This window comes from Oncorhynchus tshawytscha, linkage group LG18 (assembly GCF_018296145.1).
Source record: "Oncorhynchus tshawytscha isolate Ot180627B linkage group LG18, Otsh_v2.0, whole genome shotgun sequence".
Lineage (NCBI taxonomy): Eukaryota > Metazoa > Chordata > Actinopteri > Salmoniformes > Salmonidae > Oncorhynchus > Oncorhynchus tshawytscha.
The window spans coordinates 26,930,130-26,947,642 of record NC_056446.1 but is presented as its reverse complement, the minus strand read 5'-3'; the positions used below and the strand labels follow the sequence as shown (position 1 = coordinate 26,947,642).

General features: G+C 43.9%; 1 protein-coding gene across 4 annotated transcripts in view; it reads right to left on the bottom strand.

The window, feature by feature from the left end:
* atad2b (ATPase family AAA domain containing 2B) overlaps positions 1–17,513 on the bottom strand; it is a 143,916-nt gene that overhangs the window by 99,257 nt on the left and 27,146 nt on the right. For all 4 annotated transcript variants that reach the window (XM_042300885.1, XM_042300886.1, XM_024378357.2 and 1 more), the window contains exons 19-22: positions 17,275–17,460; positions 5,764–5,899; positions 1,871–2,067; positions 1,462–1,621 (exon numbers count right to left, since the gene is read on the bottom strand). In XM_042300885.1, coding sequence (XP_042156819.1) covers positions 1,462–1,621; positions 1,871–2,067; positions 5,764–5,899; positions 17,275–17,460 — 679 coding nt within the window. The remainder of the gene's footprint in view (positions 1–1,461; positions 1,622–1,870; positions 2,068–5,763; positions 5,900–17,274; positions 17,461–17,513) is intronic.

Below are 17,513 nucleotides of genomic sequence, written 5' to 3'. Positions count from 1 at the left end.
AGTATTCCAGGGAGATTAATTTGAATTGATTGGTTGTCAGGTCCTCAAGTCTCTAGGCTTCCATCGCTATGGCTTTCAATTATTGCCACAGCATAGTTATTCCATTGTGACAGACACAGAGGGAACTTCAGTTTTTCCCACAGCGTGGGAATTATTCATAAGCCTGAATCCATACATACAACTTTTACTTTCACGTAAGCACCAACACAGCCCGCGTGTTTAAATAATGTATGCTATTCTAATTGATTTGACAATACTTTTTTCACAAGTCTTCAACTGCGTGGGAGTGTGGGATTGTGTGTGTGAGACTGTGTGCACGTGGCCCCTGCTTCTCAGGGTGTGTGGGTAGTAATGTAGTGTAGTGTGTGTGAAGTGCTTTTTCCTTTTATCTGGCTACACTGGCAGTAACAGTGGTGCAGAGGATGAGGTTCAGATAAAAATGGATTGAAATGGGCCACTGAGAAACAAAAATATTCTCATGCAGATGCAGCTTTGCAGAGAGAAACAGCAGAGATATTAAGCTGGGGGCGATGATAGTTTTAGGGGGTTCTGTCTCACTGTGCATATGATTTCAAGTTGAGTGACGAAAGAAAACCAATTCCAAGTTGTCACTGCCTTGGAGCACTTTCATAAATCATAATGAATAAGACTCATATCTACTACATCTAATTACTTTTGTCACAGTCAAATGTATCAGATGAATAGCTGGGATTTAAATTCTCCTGTGTCATCGTACATGGGTAAAGTGTTAAGTGAATGGAAACGGCAGCAGAAGATAGTACTGATAATTGCTGGTGTGTGACTGTGACTAAACAATGTTTAGGTTGGTTCGAGACAAGACAGAGCTAGTCTTCACTAGATAAGCCTTGCATGCCACTATGTTGCATAGCTGCAGCGTACTAATAACGTAAGTCTGAGAAACTGACACCAAATCACTCAAGACTGACAAGCTAGGCACATCCCCGGTTGGATCGACAAGCTAGGCACATCCCCGGTTGGATCTACAAGCTAGGCACATCCCCGGTTGGATCTACAAGCTAGGCACATCCCGGTTGGATCTACAAGCTAGGCACATCCCTGGATCTACAAGCTAGGCACATCCCTGGATCTACAAGCTAGGCACATCCCTGGATCTACAAGCTAGGCACATCCCTGGATCTACAAGCTAGGCACATCCCTGGATCTACAAGCTAGGCACGTTCCCAAATGTGGATGTCTCCATAATTATGTTACTACTGACTTATGTTGCTGGTAACATTACCAGTAGCATACATTGTTAGTCCCGAGAGGTGCACCAGATGAGCTATATAAGTAAACAATGGGTCCCAAATGGCACCCTATTCCCTTCATAGCGCATTACTTTTGACCAGAGCCTATAGGGCCCTGGTCAAAAGTAGTGCACTATGAAGGGAATAGGGTGCCAGTAGGGCATAGCCAAAACCTGAATCTCTCCATGTGTACCTGAGGGGTCCTTGTCAGGGTTGTACTCCAGGGCATTGCTGCAGATCAGGTCTATGTCCACCAGGAAGTCATTAGCCGTCAGGTATTTATGGGTGTCTATCTTTGTCATGACAGTAGACAGATCCATGGGCTGACGGATCACCTCCAGGTAGTCTGACACCTAAAAGGAGTCACAGTCCTCACAATTTAAACTGGTGCTATTGACTCCATTTAAATCAAAAGAGAAATTGGTTCAGCAGTGTCAATTCACCACAATCAGTGCAACACTCAAATGGAGACAAGAGGTGAGAGGGGCAGAAAGGACTCAATTCACAAAGCAACTTTTCTAGGGTGGCACATGCCCATCTTTCTATTACTGAGTTATGCTACCATATCTACAACAACAAGCCATCTATGTGTTGTTGCCCACCTCCTCAATGTCGACAGGTTTGCTGAAGATGTTGAAGCGTTTGTCTACGGCAAGGCGCCTGGTGACGTCCCTGAGGAACAGACGCAGCTCTCTCAGAGTGTTCTCCTCCTGGTCAGCCAGACGACGCTGCTCCTCGGGGGAGAGAACCCTGGCGTCCAGGGTCTCCGCTACCGGTAGCACCTCCTCACACTGCAGAGCTAGAGAGAGAGGGGGGGGATGGGGGGTTAGAGAGTGGGTCCCCCTTCAGATCTTCTACTCTCAGCTGATCCATGGGGGAAAACTGAGGTGAGAACCACAGGCGAGGGGGAAACACAGAATTGATTTCTTTCTAAACACATCATCATCCCATCAGCAAAAATCCTGAACCCCCAAGTCTCTGGCCCACAGAGTGATAAATGTGATGAATTCCAAATCAACCTCTAACCCCTGTAGATGTGAAATGATTGGGAAGGAAGAGTGGGAAAAGGAGAAGGATTGGACAACAATATGGAAGTTGTCTGCCATTCTGAAACTGAAAATTCTACCCTGCCTCACCCTTTTCGCCTCAGGCAGTGATAGTCCTGCTTCACTTTAGCATTAGCATCATCTTCCGTCCTGCTTACTAACAATCAACTGTGAATGTAATTATGGGTAATAGTGCTGGGTTTATAGCGGGCTCCCTCTCTCCCCTTGTTTCTCCCTCACACTTCTACAAGCAGCTCCTGATGGAAGTAGGGCTGCTGTTTTATTCAGGGGGAACCCCCGGAGAGGACAGAGTGGGGACCTCACACACACGTTTTAGAACACCTACTAATTCAAGGGTTTCTTTATTTTTACTATAACTTTCAAGGCAAAGGGTGACTACTTCTTTGGTTTTATATAGACATACACTGCTCAAAAAAATAAAGGGAACACTAAACTAACACATCCTAGATCTGAATGAATGAAATATTCTTATTAAATACTATTTTCTTTACATAGTTGAATGTGCTGACAACAAAAATCACGCAAAAATTATCAATGGAAATCAAAATGATCAACCCATGGAGGTCTGGATTTAGAGTCACACTCAAAATTAAAGTGGAAAACCACACTACAGGCTGATCCAACTTTGATGTAATGTCCTTAAAACAAGTCAAAATGAGGCTCAGTAGTGTGTGTGGCCTCCACGTGCCTGTATGACCTCCCTACAACGCCTGGGCATGCTCGAGATGAGGTGGCGGATGGTCTCTTGAGGGATCTCCTCCCAGACCTGGACTAAAGCATCTGCCAACTCCTGGACAGTCTGTGGTGCAGCTGTTGGTGGATGGAGTCTGTTGGTGGATGGAGCGAGACATGATGTCCCAGATGTGCTCAATTGGATTCAGGTCTGGGGAACGGGCGGGCCAGTCCATAGCATCAATGCCTTCCTCTTGCAGGAACTGCTGACACACTCCAGCCACATGAGGTCTAGCATTGTCTTGCAGTAGGAGGAACCCAGGGCCAACCGCACCAGCATATGGTCTCACAAGGGGTCTGAGGATCTCATCTCGGTACCTAATGGCAGTCAGGCTACCTCTGGCGAGAACATGGAGGGCTGTGCGGCCCCCCAAAGAAATGCCACCCCACACCATGACTGACCCACCGCCAAACCGGTCATGCTGGAGGATGTTGCAGGCAGCAGAACGTTCTCCACGGCGTCTCCAGACTGTCACAGGTGCTCAGTGTGAACCTACTTTCATCTGTGAAGAGCACAGGGCGCCAGTGGCGAATTTGCCAATCTTGGTGTTCTCTGGCAAATGCCAAACGTCCTGCACGGTGTTGGGCTGTAAGCACAACCCCCACCTGTGGATGTCAGGCCCTCATACCACCCTCATGGAGTCTGTTTCTGACCGTTTGAGCAGACACATGCACATTTGTGGCTTGCTGGAGGTCATTTTGCAGGGCTCTGGCAGTGCTCCTCCTGCTCCTCCTTGCACAAAGGCAGAGGTAGCGGTCCTGCTACTGGGTTGTTGCCCTCCTACGGCCTCCTCCACGTCTCCTGATGTACTGGCCTGTCTCCTGGTAGCGCCTCCATGCTCTGGAAACTACGCTGACAGACACAGCAAACCTTCTTGCCACAGCTCGCATTGATGTGCCATCCTGGATGAGCTGCACTACCTGAGCCACTTGTGTGGGTTGTAGACTCCGTCTCATGCTACCACTAGAGTGAAAGCACCGCCAGCATTCAAAAGTGACCAAAACATCAGCCAGGAAGCATAGGAACTGAGAAGTGGTCTGTGGTCACCACCTGCAGAACCACTCCTTTATTGGGGGTGTCTTGCTAATTGCCTATAATTTCCACCTGTTGTCTATTCCATTTGCACAACAGCATGTGAAATGTACTGTCAATCAGTGTTGCTTCCTAAGTGGACAGTTTGATTTCACAGAAGTGTGATTGACTTGGAGTTACATTGTGTTGTTTAAGTGTTCCCTTTATTTTTTTGAGCGGTGTATATATATAGTAGAATAGTTAAGACATCAAAACTATGTTGCTACTTGTAGAAACCAAAAAAGTAGCCACCCTTTGTCTTGGCGGCTTTGCACACTCTTGGCATTCTCTCAACCAGCTTCACCTGGAATGCTTTTCAAACAGTCTTGGAGTTCACACATATGCGGAGCACTTGTTGGATGCTTTCCCTTCATTGTGCAGTCCGTCTCATTCCAAACCATCTCAATAGTGGTTTCTTTGCAGCAATTCAACCATGAAGGTCTGATTCACGCAGTCTCCTCTGAACAGCTGATGCTGAGATGTGTCTGTTACTTGAACTCTGTGAAGCATTTATTTGGGCTGCAATTTCTGAGGCTGGTAACTCTAATGAACGTATCCTCTGCAGCAGAGGTAAGTCTGGGTTTTCCTTTCGTGTGGCGGTCCTCACGCCAGTTTCATCATAGCACTTGATGGTTTTTGCGACTGCACTTGAAGAAACTTTCAAAGTTTCTGAAATTTTCTGTATTGAATTACCTTCATGTCTTAAAGTAATGATGGATTGTCATTTCTCTTCGGTTATTTGAGCTGTTCTTGCCATAATATGGACTTGGTCTTTTACCAAATAGGGCTATCTTCTGTATCCTCCCCTACCTTGTCACAACACAATTGATTGGCTGAAACGCATTAAGGAAAGGAATTCCACAAATTAACTTTTAACAAGGCACACCTGTTAACTGAAATGCATTCCAGATAACTACCTCAAAGCTGGTTCAGAGAATGCCAAGAGTGTGCAAAGCTGTCATCAAGGCAAAGAGTCAGACCGCAGAGAAGGAAAAGCAGCCAACAAGTGCTCAGCATGTGGGAACTCCTTCAAGACAGTTGGAAAAAAACATTCCAGGTGAAGCTGGTTAAGAGAACGTCAAGCGTGTGGGTAAATGTGTGTGTGTGTACGTGTGGGACCCCTGCTTTGTATCAATGAGGATGCTGCGATCGACGCTGCTTTATTTCCATTTGAAAGCCACGGTGTACAGCTCTTTTACACTGAGAAGGAACAGAGGGAAAAAAAGGAGGCTGGAGGAGAGTATAGGGATGTTAATGGTAGGGGAGGTTGGGGAGTGTCGTAGAGGGAGATGTGAGAGATGGGAGTACTACAGGTGCTGTTACGACTAGTCAGCCCTCCTGTTACATTCTTACTAAGCCATAGAATGTATATTTTCCACGTGAAGGAAAAATTAAAGGACTCAAGAGCACAAAGAGAAATTGACCTGTACAGTGGTTTGAGCAATGTGTGTTTCAGGAGAGAGGAAACAGAAAGACAAGATGAAAGATTCAGAAGGTACACTGAAATTCCCATTCCAATTTGGTTGACTTTGGGAAATAACTGGAATTTAAATGGAATTGACCCAACCCTGGTGTGTGTGTGTGTAATAACCTGTAAGCCTCTGCGTGTGTGAATGCATAGTACCTGTATGTCTCCTGGGTAGCGATGCTTTAGCAGCCTGTACCAGTAGCAGGTCAGTGAAGAACCTTCGTCTGTCCTCCTCTCCAGGTGGAGACAGACTGACCACCTCTCCGTACGTCCTCTGGAACATCAACTTCACCTGGGAGAGACAACATCATCTCCACTGTATGAACATAACTGTAGAAACAGCTCAGTTCCACTATATCCAATGGATTTGTGCCTGGTGTATGGGATCAGAATATTAGATTTGTCCAGACTTGGTGTTGAGGGAAAAGCCAATGTAATATTGAAGACAATTGTTTTGAAGTGTCAAGGTCAGTAGCAGTAGACAGATGTTGAATGAATAAAAGGTGGTAGGACAGTGCCTCCAACCCATTAAACAAAAGTTTGCCCACGTTGTCATAAAGTTAAGTTGGGAGCACGTACTATACATAGCAATGTGTGGGTTCTTTATCTGTAAAACAATACCACAGTAATATATGATCCTGCTTCATTCACCACCTGTTGCCTTGTTACTGTTGAGCCACTCACTTTCTACAACTTTACTTTTCAAAGCTCAAAGATTAAATTAGCGGTTCCCAAAGGAGCTACACAAAGCCGGGATGGAGCAAACATCAATATTATGCCACAATGAGAAACGCTGAATTTCAGATAAAGGATAAACACAAAGATGTGTTCCATGAAGAGGATCTATGGGGTTTTTGATATTGACCGTCAATGTTAGCTTGTCAGTCGGTCTAGCTGCTACAACAAGACCGCGGGTGGATGGGTGTGTGTGTGTGTTAGACAAGTTTAATCTTCGTCTCTCCCGAGCCCGTACGGGAGCGATGAGACAAGATAGTAGCTACTAAAAAAACAATTGGATACCACGAAAATTTGGGAGAAAAGGGGGTAAAATGTATTTTCAAAATAAAAAATCTATCAATTGATTGAACATCAAATGTCTTCAATATGATTGAAATAGGCATATAGCTTATATATAGTTTATATTTTAATGCAGTCATCTAGATTATAATTTGAAGCATCTTTTTATATGTTGCTTGTTCATATCAATTGCAAAGACATGGGCAACATTGTATTTGTAGTCCACTTCGTTCTCAAGTTATTGGCAGTTACAGAGAGATTCTCTGTAACAGAGATATTCTCACACAATTCTGTGTGTAGAAAGTGACAAGGAGGACAAAACAAATATCTAACGACCCACTTAGATGTTCTACGAGTGGTCTGAGGCAGGCGTTAGATTCCGAATGTTTTCTAGTGCAACGTTAATAACGATGGTTTTGGGAAACAGCTTGGAGATTTAACTATGTTCCTACGAAGGTTCTAACAATGAACTTCGCCTTAAGATGCTTTTGGGGAAACCGGGCCCTGGACTTGTCTTGTACAACACTTTTGCTGTGTGCTTTTAGTTTCTGTCTGGTTCTGCTTCAGCTAGTTTAAGTCCAGGTCTAGTGTTTGTTAATGCTTATACTAACTGGCATCAGGGCAACAACTTCATGTTTGTGCTTTATTCAGGTTGTCCTAACTTGTCCATTTTAGTCTTCAACCTTCTGTCTGTTACCTGGAGTTGAATGTTGAGTAGGTAGGTAGAGAGAGAAGCCCACATCCTGGCTCCATTGGTGTGTACATGTCTCAGTCAACCCATCAGATGTGTTGTTTTTAGGAATGCAGTATTCATGAGTTGGGATCAGAGGCTTTAGGAGAAATCAAATTCTTTGTACAAGTACTTCAGAGTGGGTTTGGGAAGGTTAGTAAATATACTGACTCAACAAGACTAACAGTACAGACAGACAACTACTGGGCCAAAAGGTAATGACCCTTCAGTGGTCAGCTTAAGTTACCAACCTGGTGTTGAAAGCCAGTCAGCCAACTGAGCTAAAGCCTAGGCGTTAATGAGTCTTCAGGAATTAGTTAACCGACAGTATAGTACACAACCCTAGACTTCCATGTCGAGAATGTGTTTTAAAGAGCTTGACATCCAATCACTGTGCAGAACACCCTGAGAGGGTGGGCTTACACAGCTTCTATTCCACAGCCTGCTGTTCACCTCCTAACATATCTTCCCTGTCTCTCACATTCATTCCCTCTTTCTTTCTCTTTGACAAGTTTGTTTTCTCTTTCTCTCTCCCTCTTTTCCTTTCTTTCCCCATCTCTTGGCCAGATACTCCTTGGTGGGGATGGAGAAAGTGAGGGATGGAAGAGAAAGGAAGAGGGAGGTAGAGAGAAAGGGATGGACAGAGGTGTGTTAGGGAGAAAGACAGTAGGGGATGTTCTGTCTGCAGAACACACAAGGTAATGATTTTACTCCAGCCTGACCAAGGAAGGCCGTGGAGTATACAGGGATGTGTGGAGGGAGAGCGGAGAAAGGGATGAACAGAGGAGGGATGGAGAGAGGAGAGGTCTACCTGGCTGAGGATCAGTGGCACACAGCAGCCAAGCCTCTGCTGCTCTGGAAGAATAACAATTCCTTTGGTCTGCTAAAATAAAAAATGATCTCTCCCCCTCTGCTCCTCCAGCTCACGTCTCTCCCCCCTCCACCCCTTTTCTGTAGTGAACATGACAGAGCTGCCACTCAAGAGAGACATGAATCGATCAACACATTTTTAAAAAGAGAAATGAACAATACAGTTGGAGAGGAATTGATTAGGTATCGTGGAGTGTGTGGGCGCGTTTCTGTGTTCAAATGTTCCATTGAATTGCAGCTTGATTATGGCCTCACCACCAGCTAAAAGACAAGCAGAATTATGAGAGAGAGGGATTATCTTCCCCTCATTACTAGTCGGGATACAGTTTGTCAAAGTAACAAAGTAGAATTTTTAAGCATTTTAGCTAACCCTAACCCTTTTCCTAACCCTATTCTTCTAACTTGCTGTGCAAGTTCTCCGAACCTGCTACGAAAAGTCTATTCTGACATAAACCGTATCCCATCTAAACAAAAAACCCTCTCCCCAATCCAGTATTCATTGTTTTCTAAGAACCCAAAATTGACTCTTGGTTTCACCCTTCATGCCTTCTAAACTAAAGGCTTCAAACAAAGAGACTAAAATAGTGTGTGTGTCTCTGTTGCCATTATTTTAAATGACAGCTGAGATCGATGGGTGTCTCTCAGGCCTTTACAATAAAGACAGATACATTCTGTACTTCAGAAGCAGCTACAGCTCATTGAATGGTTTAAAACACAAGTTTAAATCAATGGTGTTGCCACCATTCTTATGTTGGCTGTGCCTGCTGTTCATGTGTTTTGAACACACACATCAGCACTACTGCATACTCCTGCCAGCTCCACGGGTGGGGGACTACTGTGTGTGTGTGTTGGGGACATGGATGATTCTACAGAAGTGTGACAACGCTGACAGACCACACACTGGAACCCGCTCTGCCTCTGAAGCCCAGCAATGAGTCACTCTGATCAGGCACAAAGATCCCCTACAAGCTCCTCTAACCTCCAACCTTCTCCCACTACCTGCACACTTACCCACCTCTATCCTAGCTTTAAGGCACTCTTTCAGCCTCAGACACCCCACCCAGCCCCTAACTACCCACCCCCAGAAACAACCATCACCAACTCCAGCTCATCCAGTCCTACTCCTAGCTGCAGCCCAGATGCTGTTTACGTGGGTATGGATTCCAGACATGTGCTGGGGAGACTGGCAGCTGGGACCACCTGCCTTCCCCCTCTGTTGCACTCTCCCTGCCCATCACACTCTCCCTGCCCATCACACTCTCCCTGCCCATCACACTCTCCCTGCCCATCTTCCAGACTGGTACTGTAAGAGTGGTGGTGGTGTTGTGTAGGGACAAAAACCCCTGTCAAAGAGAAGTGCTGTGAGGATAGCTGTCACCAATGTGTGCCAGAACACACCCCGAGAACATCAAAACCCAGTGCCAGAACACACCCCATGGAAGGACAGACTAAATTTCAAACTTCAGCAGACCTCATCTGTACCAACCAACCAGACAGACACACACCCTAACCCAAATCTAAAATCAGTACATTTAGATTTTTACATCAACAAATAACCTTAAATGAATTACATTTTCATCTCTCTTATCAAAATTAAGAGAAACAAATAGATTTAGTCAAGTAGTTTTTTTCCAAAGTGCCTTTCCCAAAACGTATGTATATTGTCCCAAACAATACTCATTTTTTGTTTTTATTGACCTCACTGCAATCGCGACCCCGACAAAAAATACCCGTTTTGTGGTCCCCCCAATGGTTAGTTACAGGTTTTATGTGAGTGAGTGAGGAAGAGTGAGAGAATAGGAAGAAACAAGAGACAGATAGAAAATCCATCTATCCAAACAGACCAGGTTCCCCCAATGCTAATGAGTCGACCATAGTGAGACAAACACTTCCCCCTGCAACACCCTGCGTAGAGCAGGAGGGCATGTAGGGCCAACTGCTGAGAGCTCTAGACAGCATGTACCAAGGGGTGAAGCTTTGAGCTGCCAACCCCCAGATGTAATTATATACATACAGTTGAAGTTGGAAGTTTACATAAACTCAGGTTGGAATCATTAAAACTCGTTTTTCAACCACTCCACAAATTTCTTCTTAAACTATAGTTTTGGCAAGTCGGTTAGGACATCTACTTTGTGCATGACACAAGTCATTTTTCCAACAATTGTTGACAAATTATTTCACTTAATCACAATTCCAGTGGGTCAGAAGTTTACATACACTAAGTTGACTGTGCCTTTAAACAGCTTGGAAAATTCCAGAAAATTATGGCATGGCTTTTGATAGGCTAATTAACATCATTTGAGTCAATTGGAGGTGTACCTGTAGATGTATTTCAAGGCCTACCTTCAAACTCAGTGCCTCTTTGCTTGACATCATGGGAAAATCAAAAGAAATCAGCCAAGACCTCAGAAAAAAAATAGACCTCCACAAGTCTGGTTCATCCAAACGCCTGAAGGTAACACGTTCATCTGTACAAACAATAGTACGCAAGTATAAACACCATGGGACCACACAGCCAATATACCAGTCAGGAAGGATAACGGGTTCTGCCTCCTAGAGATGAATGTACTTTGGTGCGAAAAGTGCAAATCAATCCCAAAAAAGTATCTATATCCACAGTAAAACGAGTCCTATATTGACATAACCTGAAAGTCCGCTCAGCAAGGAAGAAGCCACTGCTCCAGAACCGCCATAAAAAAGCCAGACTACGGTTTACAACTACACATGGGGACAAAGATAGTACTTTTTAGAGAAATGTCCTCTGGTCTGATGAAACAAAAATAGAACTGTTTGGCCATAATGACCATTGTTATGTTTGGAGGAAAAAGGGGGAGGCTTGCAAGTCGAAGAACACCATCCCAACCGTGAAGCACAGGGGTGGCAGCATCATGTTGTGGGGATGCTTTGCTGCAGGGGGGACCGGTGCACTTCACAAAATAGATGGCATCATGAGGAAAGAAAATGATGTGGATATATTGAAGCAACATCTCAAGACATCAGTCAGGAAGTTAAAGCTTGGTCGCAAACGGGTCTTCCAAATGGACAATGACCCCAAACATTCTTCCAAAGTTGTGGCAAAATGGCTTAAGGACAACAAAGTCAAGGTATTGGGGTGGCCATCACAAAGCCCTGACCTCAATCATATAGAAAATTTGTGGGCAGAGCTGAAAAAGTGTGTGCGAGCAAGGAGGCCTACAAACCTGACGTAGTTACACCAGCTCTGTCAGGAGGAATGGGCCAAAATTCACCCAACTTATTGTGGGAAGCTTGTGGAAGGTTACCCAAAACGTTTGACCCAAGTTAAACAATTTAAAGGCAGTGCTACCAAATACTAAATGAGTGTATGTAAACTTCTGACCCACTGGGAATGTGATGAAAGAAATAAAAGCTGAACTAAATCATTCTCTCTACTATTATTCTGACATTTCACATTCTTAAAATTAAGTGGTAATCTAAAACCGAACCCAAACCGGGTGCGCACGTTCGCCATCGAGCATTAATTTATTTTGTCACCCTACACCAAACGCGATCACAACACGCAGGTTAAAATATCAAAACAAACTCTGAACCAATGACATTAATTTGGGGACAGGTCAAAAAGCATTGAACATGTATGGCAATTTAACTAGTTAGCTTCCACTTGCTAGGTACTTTGTCCTATTTAGCTAGCTTGCTGTTGCTAGCTAATTTGTCCTGGGATATAAACATTGAGTTGTTATTTTACCTGAAATGCACAAGGTCTTCTACTCCGACAATTAATCCACACATAAAATGGTCAACCGAATTGTTTCTAGTCATCTCTCCTCCTTCCAGGCTTTTTCATCTTTGAATGTATATTGTGATTGGCATCTACACTTTTACCACGACAACCGGCAAAGCATTTCATATTTCAATCACCTCATTGGTTACACCCAGGTGGGAGATGGCACATGGGTACCTGCTTCTATAAACCAATGAGGAGATGGGAGAGGCAGGACTTTCACCGCGATCTGCGTCAGAAATAGAAAGGAGTTCTATGCCCTTGGCATCGCAGACGCCTGTTGGCGCGCGCGAGCAGTGCGGGTGCAATAATTGAATAACAAGGATTTCTACATTTATTTTGCGACGCACGCGACGTGTCAGGTCTGGTCAGCATGTAACTGACCTAAGACAGGGAATTTTTACAAGAATCAAATGTCAGGAATTGTGAAAAACTGAGTTTAAATGTATTTGGCTAAGGTGTATGTAAACTTCCGACTTCAACTGTATATATCCTTTGTTGTTTGACTAGCAAGAAGATCTCTCTCTCATGAGTGAACTAATTCAGGAGCTGGCACTATGTATAGTGGGAAAGGGAATGATAGATGCAGGATCAAATCAAACTATTTTCCACATGCGCCGAATACAACAAGTGTAGACTTTACCGTGAAATGCTTTACTTACAAGCCCTTAACCAACAGTGTAGACTTTACCGTGAAATGCTTACTTACAAGCCCTTAACCAACAGTGCAGTTCAAGAAGAAAATATTTACCAAGTAGACTAAAATAAAAAGTAACACAATAAGAATAATGAGGCTATATACAGGGGGCACCAGTACAGAGTCAGTGTGTGGGGGTACAGGCTAGTTGAGGTAATCTGTACATGTAGTTGGGGGTGAAGTGACTATGCATGTCCGGTGGCGATTTTTAGGAATTGTTCGGCAGTCTAATGGTTTGGGGGTAGAAGCTGTCGAGGAGCCTTTTGGTCCTAAACTTGGCGCTCCAGTACCGCTTGCCGTGCGGTTGCAGAGAACACAGGATGACAGAGAGACAGAGATAACGAGATTGGGGGAAAGCGAGTGGTGAAGTGAAAATATGATGAACACTAAGTGTGTATATGTGTGTGTGCAAGGAACAATGTGGTGCCGAGCAGTATTTTAATTTAACAGACATTTTAGAAATGTTTCTGACCCATTGGGTGCGTAACCCGATTAGGGCGTCCACCCACAGTGCTCAGAATGACAGAAATCACATTTAGATCATGGTAATTCATCTTAACAGAGCATGCAACTTGAGGATGTAACAATGTGCATCTTTCTTAGCAAATTCCGATGCCCACTTTGAAGATGTTAGAAAACCTGCATTTACTTTTCCTCAGCCAACAACATGGGTAACGAAGAGCAAAATCACTAGCCCAAGTCCATCAACCATCCCCATAGTATTCTATTGGTCAGCTTGTCGTTTTGGGCGAATAAGAAATTGACTTGAAACAGACTCCGGGACATATTTTACACACACACATTTTTTTTAAAGCAATGAAGCTGATGCAACATAAATGTTTAGCTTAAAATTATGATAAATTATTTCTTCACATTATAAGCACAGCAATGCACACAAAGCAAATGTTGGTCCGTAATGCAATTAGCAGGAAAACACCAGTCAAAAGCACACTGCACATGCCAGTGACAGAGATCAAAATATCCATTAAATCTAGAAAGAGGGGAGAGCTAAAGATGCAACAACTAATACGACTTGCTAATGACTAGGGTTGTGCCTTTGGCTACTGGACAATGAAAGAAATAGGCTAGACCTACTGGTTTCAAATTGCAAATGGAAGTGTTTATAAAATAATTGGTTGGATATTTTGAAGGCTACTTTGAAGCAAGGTAAGACATGCCTCACAATATGAAGGGAAACGTTCAGGTTTCAAATAAGCAAGTATATGTGTTCAAAATGCTTACTGCCTCCAGGCCATTGCAGTGGTGTGACGCGCTGAAGCCTACATGCACTTGAATGGTGAATGGGAAGCATGCTTCAAATTACCAGTTGAAAAATAAAAATAGCTATTTTCAAATTGTGGCCTTCCAAACACTTTAAGACGCTATTGGATTTAGAATTGCTACGCAATGATTGGGCTTATAAAAGCAAGTCTCACTCCAGCAGCAACTACTAAACTGTTACAGAACCATAGCAGTAGCTCTCACACCGTCTGACAGGTGTTTCGCTTACAGGTTCTGGATCTGTATGCTGTGCGCGTGTGATAAACAGAACTCATTTAAATGGCAAAAAAAGGCCCAGACTTTCACCGTTTAAGCGATCAACTCCAAACCAACGTTGAGATGTTCAGACTGCCCCTGTTTAGATTGCTTGTAAAAGGATTTGATATGTATACTTTTTGAACGAACGATTTTAAATCCTTCTCCTTTAACTTTTAATATCTTCTATTCATTAGATACACTACATGACCAGAAGTATGTGGACACCTGTTCATCAAACATCTCACTCCAAAATCATGGGCATTGAATGGAGCTGGTCCCCCTTTGCTGCTATAACTGCCTCCACTCTTCTGGGAAGGCTTTCCACTAGATGTTGGAACATTGCTGCTATAACTGCCTCCACTCTTCTGGGAAGGCTTTCCACTAGATGTTGGTACATTACTGCTATAACAGCCTCCACTCTTCTGGGAAGACTTTCCACTAGATGTTGGTACATTACTCCGGGGACTTGCTTCCATCAGCCACAAGAGCATTAGTGAGGTCGGGCACTGATGTTGGGAATGTTATTTGTCTGTTAGGGTAGGCTACGCTAGGCCTTTTTCATTTCACTTGTCTGTAAAGTAACTAACTTCCATCACTAGGCGACCAGAACTATCAATCCTAGCCTGCAAGCTGCCTGCACGCAGACCACTCTTTAAAAAAGTACGCTAACGTTTGTTAAATATCACAACTTACCGAAATATTTAGTACAAAGAAAGCAAATATTCCTACCCTACCATAAAATATAGTATAAACAACACTGCAGGACATCAGCCAGCAACGTTTGTTGGTGTCAGGGAAACAACAGAACACTATAACCAGGGGCAGAATTCTACTGTCTGAAAAGGTAGAGACTTCTAATGCGGTACTTTTCAAAAATTATTGTCTGATAAGTTATCAATTATTGACATGCTACTGTAGCTGCGTTCTCTCTCTGTAAAGGGTCGCGGTAGACATAATTATATTGCCTGGCCCTAGCGGTGATACATACGTAATAGGACTATTATTCTGCATTGTTATCACTTTGGGTTTTTTTAAGTCTGTTTAAACAATCAAATGTTTTCCATTTGTCACATCGCTAATAACTATATACATTTGCATATTATAACTCACCAACAGTAACTATTGAACCGTTCAAGCTAGAGAACCCAAAACCAACTTCCACATGTTCAAGATATCCTAACAAATTCTTTCAAATATTTATCAAATTATGTAAATTAGCATAAAACAACAGTAACTCGAACCGTTTAAGCTAAAGACACCAAACCAACTTGCTCGTGTTCAGGCTATACTAACTTCAAATTATTAAAAACCTTTATCAACTATAACATCGTCCATAGACGATGCAATCTCAACCACACTGCCCTAACCCATCTGAACAAGAGGAATACCTATGTGAGAATGCTGTTCATTGACTACAACTCAGCATTCAACACCATAGTACCCTCCAAACTCGTCATCAAGCTCGAGACCCTGGGTCTCGACCCCGCCCTGCGCAACTGGGTACTGGACTTCCTGACGGGCCGCCCCCAGGTGGTGAGGGTAGGCAACAACATCTCCTCCCCGCTGATCCTCAACACTGGGGCCCCACAAGGGTGCGTTCTGAGCCCTCTCCTGTACTCCCTGTTCACCCACGACTGCGTGGCCACGCACGCCTCCAACTCAATCATCAAGTTTGCGGACGACACAACAGTGGTAGGCTTGACTACCAACAACGACGAGACGGCCTACAGGGAGGAGGTGAGGGCCCTCGGAGTGTGGTGTCAGGAAAATAACCTCACACTCAATGTCAACAAAACTAAGGAGATGATTGTGGACTTCAGGAAACAGCAGAGGGAGCAGCCCCCTATCCACATCGATGGAACAGTAGTGGAGAGGGTAGTAAGTTAAGTTCCTCGGCGTACACATCACAGACAAACTGAATTGGTCCACTCACACAGACAGCATCGTGAAGAAGGCGCAGCAGCGCCTCTTCAACCTCAGGAGGCTGAAGGAATTCGGCTTGTCACCAAAAGCACTCACAAACTTCTACAGATGCAGAATCGAGAGCATCCTGTCGGGCTGTTTCACCGCCTGGTACGGCAACTGCGCCGCCCACAACCTTAAAGCTCTCCAGCGGGTAGTTAGGTCTGCACAACGCATCACCGGGGGCAAACTACCTGCCCTCCAGGACACCTACACCACCCGATGTCACAGGAAGGCCATAAAGATCATCAAGGACAACAACCACCCGAGCCACTGCCTGTTCACCCCGCTATCGTCCAGAAGGCGAGCTCAGTACAGGTGCATCAAAGCTGGGACCGAGAGACTGAAAAACAGCTTCTATCTCAAGGCCATCAGACTGTTAAACAGCCACCACTAACATTGAGTGGCTGCTGCCAACACACTGACACAACTCCAGCCGCTTTAATAATGGGAATTGATGAGAATTGATGTAAAATATATCACTAGCCACTTTAAACAATGCTACCTAATATAATGTTTACATACCCTACATTATTCATCTCATATGCATACGTATATACTGTACTCTATATCATCAACTGCATCCTTATGTAATACATGTATCACTAGCCACTTTAACTATGCCACTTGGTTTACATACTCATCTCATATGTATATACTGTACTCGATACCATCTACTGCATCTTGCCTATGCCGTTCTGTACCATCACTCATTCATATATCTTTATGTACATATTCTTTATCCCTTTACACTTATGTATATACGGTAGTAGTTTTGGAATTGTTAGCTAGATTACTCGTTGGTTATTACTGCATTGTCGGAACTAGAAGCACAAGCATTTCGCTACACTCGCATTAACATCTGCTAACCATGTGTATGTGACAAATACAATTTGATGTACTTTAAAACAAGCACACATTTTCTTTTGGAATGTAGTTTTCAATTATGCAATGAATTTTTATTTATTTTTTCCTGGGCAATTGGCTTGTGCCAGATTTTATTTATCAGCTTTTCATTTTATTTATTTTTTTAAAAATCGGCCAAAAGCCAGCTATTACCGGCTAACAGAAACCCTGGTGTGTTCAGCCTACCTCCTGCGGTAGCTGTGTGTAGCAGGTCTCTGTGGTGGCGAGGATGAGGAGGGGGGTGAAAGAGGGGACGTCCTGGAGCAGAGAGAGAAAGGTGTTCTTTACAGTGTCGCTAACCGAATCCCACCAATCACAGATGTGAGGCATGAACACCACACTGGGCACGCTCCGACGCGCCTCACAGAACACCTGACGGACACACACAACAGCCAAACATCATACATTTGCGATATACATATTCG